This window comes from Mus caroli, chromosome 1 (assembly GCF_900094665.2).
Source record: "Mus caroli chromosome 1, CAROLI_EIJ_v1.1, whole genome shotgun sequence".
NCBI classification, from domain to species: Eukaryota; Metazoa; Chordata; class Mammalia; order Rodentia; family Muridae; genus Mus; species Mus caroli.
This window is the reverse complement of record NC_034570.1, coordinates 14,920,803-14,930,652: the sequence shown is the minus strand read 5'-3', so window position 1 is coordinate 14,930,652 and position 9,850 is coordinate 14,920,803. Positions and strand designations below refer to the sequence as shown.

Here is a 9,850-nt window from a genome sequence, read left to right as displayed (position 1 = left end):
CTTTTTCCCAGTCCCTTCTCCTTTTATTTTTTGAGTCCATTGTTTACAGTTCTACCCATAAAAACTGTGCTCCCTTTAAATTCATAAATAATACTAGAACTAGAAAGTCTCTAATAAAACTCATTGCTCTACCTCTTCTGTTTTTTTTTTTTTCTATTGGAAAATCTAAATGGACAAGGTTTCTTTGAAAAATGGAAAATTTATGAGAAACATACTATCAATCACTCTAGTACCAACTGTATGTTACACACTCTGGTGTAATCTGATCTCAGGATTACCATTTCTGTATTATGTACTGGTTGCAATTTCTGCTTTTTATGATTATGTTAGGCAATGATAGTGTAGGAAAAGACAGATCAAGCCTGTGATGCCCCAAGAGAGGCAGTGGCTCGTACAAACTGTAGGATATCTTAAATGACTTTGCTTTCCTGGTCTCCAGGAAGATATTCCCACCTTGGGACAAAATACAGATTGAGACATTCAGTCACTGGAGCGTATGGGGCTAAACCAGAGTCCAGTAACCCAAGTGAGAAAAGCTGGCTGCCTCAGAACCCAAGATAAGAAACAGCATCTTTTTTTGGGGGGGGTGGGGGTTGAGACAGGGTTTCGATGCATAGCCCTGGCTGTCCAGGAACTCACTCTGTAGACCAGGTTAGCCTTGAACTCAGAAATACGAACTCAGAAATCCACCTGCCTCTGCCTCCCCAGTGCTGGAATTAAAGGTGTGTGCCACCACACCAGGCTGAAACAGTATCTTAAGCTACAAACAACTCTATCCTCTTCTTGGCCTAGGGAGTTTTTTCATCATTTATTTGCAGAGACCCTTACTGAGGAAGAGAGCAAGAGATTCCATCCTAAAATGGACCACTTAACCCTTCCCACCCCCAAGAACCAATGTCTCCAGGGGCAAGAGCCAACCCAGTTTTGCAATATGTACCAGCACCACTTGGGAACACCTAGCCCATTGACCACCCACTTGTAGAATCTTTGACTTGGAATCAGGATCTCTTAGTCACCCAGGAAGTAAATATAACAGTCCTTTTTTCTTTTAAGGGTAAAACAAACAATAAGTTGCAGTTAACATGAACTTTTATTACAAATATGATTGGGACTAGCATCCATTTGACGTTTTAAGAGTTAAAAAAAAGCACCTCCTACTGGAAATAAAAGTGTTCATTTTTCTGATAAGCAAAATTTATTGTATTTCTGTTGTAACAAAAACACGGTATGTATGTCAGTTGCGGGGGTGCAAAAGGAAGAAATCTTTTTTGCTAAATCTTTTTTCTGTCTGTAGAATGGAACAATCTTTATGTTTAAGGAACTGAAGAGGAGAACACAACAAAAACACAACAATCTTTTTTATTTATGTAAATCAGATTAACACTGGACAATAAACCAATTTCTACCCAATACCATAACAGCTTGTCTATAAAGAACAGAAGAATTCAAATAGGATTCTAGCTAGGGTCAAGCGGTTCTTTTTTCTTTTAAACCACCCATTCACAGAGGTATAGAGTCACAGATAAATAATCCCAAACTACTTGCTCATCATATTTACACATTCCCATTAAATTAAGCATAAATAAATATATACAAACTTAACACAGATACCCTCCAGAGTGCTCTTGAGAAGAGGCCGTTGTTACCTCTTGACTGGGTGGTCAAAACAAATGGTACTGAATTAAAGGCCAACAAAAAGAGAATCAGTTTTGGCATTAAAGAAGAAATGGTGTTCACCCCGTTGGTTTTGTTTGTTTGTTTGTTTTGTTTTTCTTTTTAAGAAAACAATCCAATACTTCTGTTTTTTTCTTTTACCAATAATTTAATGTATATCAGCAAAGGAGGGAAGCTCTTGTTTCTCTGAGCACTTGAGGCAGAGTCTGATGGTTTAAGGTCATCAGTTCCTTCCCACAGAATGTATTACAAGTACAGGATATCAGGTATGGTGACGAATTTTCTATCAATACTCTAACTAGGGAGGGGTCTTGTAACCATGAAGGAAGTGTGTAGAAAACTTGGAAGGTTGGGGTTTTCCATTCGACCAGTTTTCAAAAGTTATGAAATAATTGCTTAAGAGAAAGTTCCTGGCCAATGCCAACAAAAGTCGGATCTTCAAAAGCCTGTTGAGCTCTTTATATGGGGGTGGAGAAAGCTATGGATGAAGGAGTAGGTTTTGGGCAGGCAAGTGGGGAAGTGGGGGGGGGGGATGCAAGATAAGTGGTGAAAAGAAGAAAAGAAAGTTACTTCATAGTTGGGATGAAAATTAAAGGTCTCTGGAGAGGGAAACCTCACCTTGGAACAAACTCCTCCTCGAGACTCAGAATAAAAGTAGGAGAATGCTTGATTCAAAAAGAAGGGGCTCCAAGGACCTTGGGGGAACTCCAGCAGTCACGGGCTTACTCTTCAGACTTTAGCTATTTGGTTTTGGAACCCAGCGCATTTGGTAGGGCTTGGGGGTGGTGGGAGCGGGCCTAGATAAGATAAGCCATCTACAGAGTGCAGGGGAGAGTATAGGACTGTAACTCACCTGTTTGGTTTGAAAACAAAATTCAAAGGGCCTGGCCTTAAACGTTTTTCCTTGACTTAAAAGGCAAACTCTTGCGTTAATCCTACTGTTTATTGATTTATAAATCCAAGGAAACCAAATCTTTTAATAACTCAATTATCAGATAAATGTAGCCGGCTTGGCTAAGGAAAGCATGGGGGCGAAAGGTCCGACGTGAAGAGAGAGAAAAAGAACAGAAACAGAAGACAACCCCGGAGATGGGGGAGGGAAACCTCAAGCCAGGTCTACCTAGCTGCCCCTTCGCTGATGCTCACAGAAACATCAGGGCATCTAAGGGAGCCTACCTACCCAAGAATGACAGTTCTTATTTCATGTCCACACTTCAGGCAATTAAAACAATGTCCACACTTCCTGGCAATAAAGAACACATGGAAGTTTCAAATTCCATGGACTTTTCCAAGCTACAAGGTCTCTGAGAGTAGAGCCCCTAGTGACCGCTCGCGGCAAAATGGCTTTACAGAGCTCTGGGATCCCTCCCCCCGCAGCAGCCAGTGGGGCGCCGCCCCTTTACCTACTCCGGAACCGGCCCTTCTCCGCTGCCTTAGCCCTTAGGGTGAGGGCGAGAGCAAGAAGGGCCAGTAAGGCTCGCGCCCCCAGCAGCTGCTGATTCTATGTCCTCAACACCACTGGGCTTTAGTGGCCCACGTGTTCCCAGGACCTGCACAGTAAGAGCAAGGCGCATCCATCGCGTCTCTCGATGTCACACGCGTGGGGCGCGTTGCCCTGCAAGGAAAGGAGACGATGTTTTTCAATGTGTTTTCTGCTGGTCTCGTGCAATCAGAATTCAACTAATGCAAGCGTCCAGGTTCTTGGACAAATGGGGTGGGCTTCTAAACTGAGGAAAGATGAGAGTCTATAGTTCACACAACGTATTTTTTTTTTCCTGCCCTTTCTACTCCTTTCAGCCTCGTCTAGGGCTGTGTCCTGGAAACCTATGGTGCTCAGAAGCAGCTAGAGATAGGAGCGGAGATGTTGCCTGACCTCAATTTTTATTTACAACCTTCATCCTTTGAGCGATTCCCTCAGAGGGTCCCTAAAACTTCAACCCCTTCCCTTGCTTCAAAGTGGATTGAAAAAGCTAGGAATACTGAGAGTCCAGACTACTGGGGGAAGGGACTGTGTAAATCACAGAAAATATCTGAACATATATCCTAATGGATTTTATAAAGTTCCCGTCTAGGTGGGGGAAAAAATAAGTGTACCCAAACTAAATGTGTGCACCAATCAAATACTCTACTCCCTGAACTTGCTAAAGGTGCAGGTTTTACTTCATGGTAACATTAAGATGGGGTACAGTAAAAAGTTGGACTAAGAGAAGAGAGATACATTAAATTCATGGAACCTCATCCATTAGGAATATCCCCAATAAATCAAGACAGGAATTCAAAGTTGAAATACAATCTCATTCCCTTTGCCTTGTGTTTCTGGGTTGTGTGTGTGTGTGTGTGTGTGTGTGTGTACCATTTTATGCCAAAATACCTGTGTGTCTGAGAAGGAAAACTATTTCATTCATAAAACAACAGAGTCATGGTAGTTTATAGACTGTCTTCCCCAAACACATCAGCAAAACTACTTCTTTCCCCCATTAAAACATCCAGTCCCCAAAGAGCCCAAGGAAATGGAATCCATTTTTCCAGTAAAGACAATACCATTAGAATATAGGTTCCAAAGCAAGATACCTTACTCGACTCCCTTAAAATGCATTCTGCAGTGCCCCGCCCCTGCTGGAATTCCTGCGTGGAGGTGTGTTAGCAAGAAATCCAAAGCCGCTCCCCCAACACTGGCCACTTCCTAAATGATTCTCTTTGAGCTTCTTTAAAGAAGTAAAACCTGCCGAATCTGACAGGCAGGCTTTAACTTTAAAAAGGATCAGATTGTTATTGTTGTTTCTCAGTACCTTATAGATTGTGTAGGAAGCCCAAGTCTTCTTTGAAGAAGCTCATAAACCATGCGGGTAAAGCTTGGGGAAACAGAAGAGAGTCAATGGTACATACCCCTCCGAAGGAATTACATACTAATCAAAGTTTTCATGTTTTGGTTTTTTTTTTCCTTTCTTTTCCTTTCTTTTTAAACTATACCGCTAGATGACACAAGTGTAACAAATGTAATATTCTCTGTGAACAGGTGCTGTCAGGTCTGGTAAACTAGTAACATTTTCTAAAAGGAACCATGATGAATCAACTTATCGGTTTCCTCTCTGCCGCGGGAGCCTGGGCTCTCAAGCCTGGATCAAAAGCTAGAGCCTCCGCCCGTCTCCCACCCCCACCCTTGGCCTCCCTAATTAAACACACCGGGGCGGGGTGAGGGTGGGGGTGGAGGGGAGGTGGGGGAGTTGGGCTCAGGGAGTTAGGAACGCAAGGCGCGGTCTGGATACCGAAGGGGCTAACAACAGAGAGCTAATCACACTCGTGATCACCCAGCAGGTTTCCGGGATCGCTTTGAGGAAGGGAGAAAGGGAAGCTTCGGTGAAGAGAATGAGGAGAAATGGAGGGCGCGAAGTGCGAGAGTTTCCTTTAAAAAAAAAAAAATTTAAATTAAAGATTTAAAAGTTCGTGCGTCTCAGTCAACCAGCTCTCAAAAGCATTGACACCAACGTTTCTCCAATTTTCTTCCAATAAGTTAGCGTGTTCTCATGTTTAGTCTCACGTTTTATTTTCCAAAAGGGGGATTCATAGTTTTCCTTTATTATCTGTATTACTAAATTCGAAAGAACCGAAGTGGAAAATCCGGACGGTTGTCTCCACGTGTATCTTGAAATAGACACCGAGAGCCGGTTTGCTGCTCCGTTGTATGCCTCAGTTTATTTTTTTTTAACGTTATTTAGCTTTCTTTTTAAATTTTGATTGTATGTGTATTCTACCTAATATAATTCTTCCAAAGCCAATCCAATATGTTAAAGCTAAATTTATTTTTTTTTCTGTTTTCCTTTTGTATTTAAAACATTTTCCTTCTCTTTAATTTTTTTTTTTTTTCATTTCCTGTGTTTCTCCTCCTTGTCGCCAGTTTTACTACCTGGGCCTTCCCCAGACGTGTGCCTGTTAGTGGTGTTGTTCAAGAACATCTTGTCCATGCCTTTGAGCGCCTCGGTGAGATAGTTCTGCAGGGCTGTGAGCGCAGCGCAAATGGCTGGGGCACCGAAGCCGTGCGTGATGAGGCTGAAGTGCGTGAGACAGCTTTGGATGCCCGGCTCCAGGATGGGGCTGGGCCGGCTGTTTCCGATCGGTGTCCGGTCCTGAGCCAGCAGATCCGTAAATTCTTTACAAAGTTGCCTGAGAAGGGGTGAGGGGAGAAGACAAAAGCACCCTCAGAGTTCTGGTCGCTCGCCTAGAAAACCAGACACTCACACAAGCCCTGAGGCTTTGGGTCTGAGGACAGCAAAGCTATCTTTCGGGATTCCTCTCCGTTTCTTTCCCCAGGGCACTCCCTCACCCAGCAGCTGGGACTAGAAAGAACTCAGGGAGAGGAGGGATGCACCCCTCCCACAACCCTACCCCCACCCCTACCCTTTTTTTCTCTTTCTGTTCCGGGACCACCTGTATTCTGCTTTAGGAAATTCTTTGGGCATTTTAGCTTTTGATTTTGAATAGACAATAAATTTTAGCTGTTATCTGGCACTTTTGAAAAATTATTTCCCCTTCTTCCCACCTGCCTTTCCAAACTCTCTCTCTCTCTCTCTCTCTCTCTCTCTCTCTCTCTCTCTCTCTCTCTCTCTCNCACACACACACACACACACACACACACACACACACACAACTGAAAGATTTAAGCCCCACAGCCACAAGCCTGTCCCTGGCATAGAAGCAGATTGCTGTAGCCTTGCATGGCCCAAGGCAAAAACCTGTTTATCCTAAAAGAGAATGATGATTCCATTCAAAGCAAAACCCATCTACCTGCAGCATTTTGAAAGAAATATCTCTTCCCTTCTTTAAAAAAAAAATACCCCCTTTTTGCATATATGAGCTAATAAAAATCTTTGTGTAACAGGATGGTTGTCAATAGAAAAGGATTTCCTCATAGTTTAAATAAAACTTAGAGGTAGATGGTTGACACACTAGGGATGATAGATTTTTATTTGTTGAAGGTTTTAATTTCCTCAAGGCACCTACAATTTAGAGTACTCTCCTAGCCTTAGGAAACCCTTGTGTATGGATTGGGCTTATTTGAGAAATTTTTAATATAGGGAATGAATGGGAGGGGTATAGCCCTGAAGGTCAAGTGGCTTAGCTCTGCTGGCAGGCTGAGGTATGACATCCTCTGAGGCCACAGCCTTTTCTCAGATTGGCAGGCTTCTGACCACCTTCCTTTACCCAGCCTCCGGTTCAATGGGATGTCAAGAAAAGCAAACATATATAGCCAACTGGACCTATACAGTCATGGAATGGCTGAAAGGGCACTTACCAACTAAGAGTCAGACCCTTGGGGTGCTCTTCCCTGGGATGGTGCTACATTGCTCAGGGCTAGTAATAAACCAAATGGGGACTCTTTCTCCACCCACTGACAGCAACCAAGAAAGATTGATATTTCCAAGCCCTGTGGATAAAGATCAAGTCTTTCTACCTTCTCAGGTCTCCATTCGCATATATCCCTAAAAGTGACTGTGCTTACCCAATAGAGCCTTTGCCAGTGAGGTTTACATACACTCTCCCAGGCTCTGACTCACCTCCCTTCCAACATTCCAATGTGAAGGGTTTGGGGATTGGGACCAGAAATGAATGGGTGTAGCAGGGGTCTCCGAATGAGTATAGTGGGAAAGCTTCCAAGGTGATTCTGATAACCTAGGCTAAAGAATAGTGGCCTTAAAAGTCATAAGGTTTCCAAATGAGTGTGTGTGTGTGTGTGTGTGAGAGAGAGAGAGAGAGAGAGAGAGAGAGAGAGAGAGAGAGAGAGAGAGAGCACGAAAGGAGGGGTCGTCAAATCATCTCTTTAAGAAATAAAGAAGTTTTGTGGATCTTGTTATCTAATTTAGACAAGGTTAGTTTGGTGTTTTAATTATTTTATTCTTCCTTAAATTTCCCTGCTTCATTTATAAAGTACAACTAACTGGTCCTTACTACCATATACCAGAGGAGGGGTAAGAGCGAAACCCACCACCAACAACAACAACAAAAAAGATCTATTATACTGCAAGATGGTGGTAGGTTGGTGGAAAACCTTCTAGAGCTAGGGTGGGGCCAGGTTTTGATCATTGGTTGAAGTCTTAACTTTGTACTCATTTCCAACAGTGCCAAAAAAAAAAAAAAGGAGAACAAATGCTTAAGACTCAAGCATTTAAAAATTTGCACAGCCCAAACCAAGCTCTGTAAGCAATTAAAGTTCTGGGACATTAATATTTTTTGACCCTGCGGAAAGGGGCAATCAAATTCCAATCACGTCTCAAAAACATCTGGACAAATTTGAGCAAATGATTTTTCAGCCTTCCATATATTTCTTTAAATTACGCTGTCAACGGAACAAACCACGTCCTGGAACGCTAAATAAATGAACGCTGCTGTTTAGGTGGCGGCAGAGAAACGTGCTGGTGCACGCAGCACCGCCCACTGCAGGCCTGAGCTGGTCATAAAACACCAACAATATGACACCGAAGCCAAAGACAGGAGTAAATCAAATAAATAGAAAACCCACTGTAAATGTTCAAATGAGCTCTAGACCTAAATTTAGCCGGAGATTTACTGTTTTCCCCTCTGGAGTTGTAGTAAATTTTACAAGTCCATGGAAGATGACAAACAGCAACCTTGGAAATGTGGGTAGAGATGGGCACGCGTGGGTGACATATAGACACCCTGAGCGAACACATATTGCTGTCCCCCTAATGGCAAGGGAGAACAATGCAAAGCTCAGGCAAAAATATTCACCTAGGGATCTGGGAAGACACGTTGAGAAAATCTGCCTGACACCCCAGAACTGTCATTCTCTTTGTAAACGGAGAAGAGTGAGATAGTCCCATAGCTCCTCAAGTCTACTAGCCCCCACATACCCCGCCCCTAAGAAGCTGATAGCTTCCTGCCTGCCCTGTTGTTTCTGGCAAGGCTCTTTCAGGGCACATACAGCAGTTTCTTAAGTGGACCTGGGTCTGTGAGGGAGTTCTGGACCATCGCCCAGAGACTTGGAAACTCACTTAGTGGCCAGCAGCATATTCTTTCTGGAGTGCAGGTCACTGGGGTCCGTGTGCTGTCTGTTCAAATACTCGGACACGGCTTTAGCAGGAAACTCTGTTTCACAAATATACCCGAAATCCCGAGCTAAGTGAACAGCTTCCCCTATAAGGAGAGCAACAAAGAATCAATGGCTAGACTAATAGCAACCTAGCCTAACACCTGAGGCCAGGTACCGCTCCACAAAGTCAAACCTGAGACAGATACTCAAAGTAAAGATGAACTTCACAACTTAAATGAACAGGACAAATCTTATTCTACCAGCCTCCGGCTGAGCCAGGCTCTAAACAGACACCGCCCCCTCCCAAGAGACATGAGGCTTCCTGCAGATAACTCACATTGGCTTAGAGGGACGTGGCCTTAGATTCAAGAACCACGTTACAATTTAATTTAGACATGTGGCGGGAATATGCTACCCAGACTCCTTTCCTCTATTTAAAGCACCAGTTACACTTGCTTGAAATAAAATTTAAAAGGCACCACGGTCTTCCTACAATCCTAGTGGCAAACAGTCTTATCTTTATAACTAATATGCATAAACAAATCTACATATGTAAATGTTGCTGAAGAGGAATGTATGTAACCTGTGGGTGTGAAAAGAGTATTTATATTCTGCATCAAAATAATTATTTACCCTACAGTTTCCTTGCTGTTTTTAGGGAATCTGCCTTTCAGAGATTTCTGTCATCTCTTTCCTACTTAAAGACTTTCTACTGTACAAATATGGAACTGCAGACACCAGGTCATGCTAACATTCCATAGTTTACCCTTCTGCATATGGTATCACTACCTTTTCAAAAACACAGCCTTGGGGACTTGAGGAAAGATAACAAACAGGATAAAAAAAAAATAGTTGTGTTGAATTATCTCATGAATACATTACTTTGAGAGAAAACGACTTACTTTTAAAGATATAAAAACAAAAGACTTCAAGCATAGTGTTTGCAAGGATTCATTATACCAAAAAACACACAACAAATACTGTCCTTTCAGTGTGATTTCTGGTTTCCTTTTCTTCTCCATCAAAATCTTTGTCTCATGCTAAAATTACCTTTCCTGTTTTCAAAATGAGGTTTTTTTGTTTATATATATATATATATATATATATATATATATATATATATATATATAT

The 9,850-nt window shown here is 42.5% G+C and overlaps 1 protein-coding gene across 4 annotated transcripts in view; it reads right to left on the bottom strand.

The window, feature by feature from the left end:
• Positions 1–1,340: 1,340 nt before the first annotated feature.
• Tfap2b (transcription factor AP-2 beta) overlaps positions 1,341–9,850 on the bottom strand; it is a 29,294-nt gene continuing 20,784 nt past the window's right edge. For 2 of the 4 annotated variants that reach the window (XM_021162017.2, XM_029482908.1), the window contains 2 exons: positions 8,682–8,823; positions 1,341–5,835 (listed from right to left, as the gene is read on the bottom strand). In XM_021162017.2, coding sequence (XP_021017676.1) covers positions 5,538–5,835; positions 8,682–8,823 — 440 coding nt within the window. In that variant the 3' untranslated portion in view covers positions 1,341–5,537. The remainder of the gene's footprint in view (positions 5,836–8,681; positions 8,824–9,850) is intronic. The other 2 variants (XR_003837825.1, XM_029482921.1) reach the window with 2 other exon arrangements.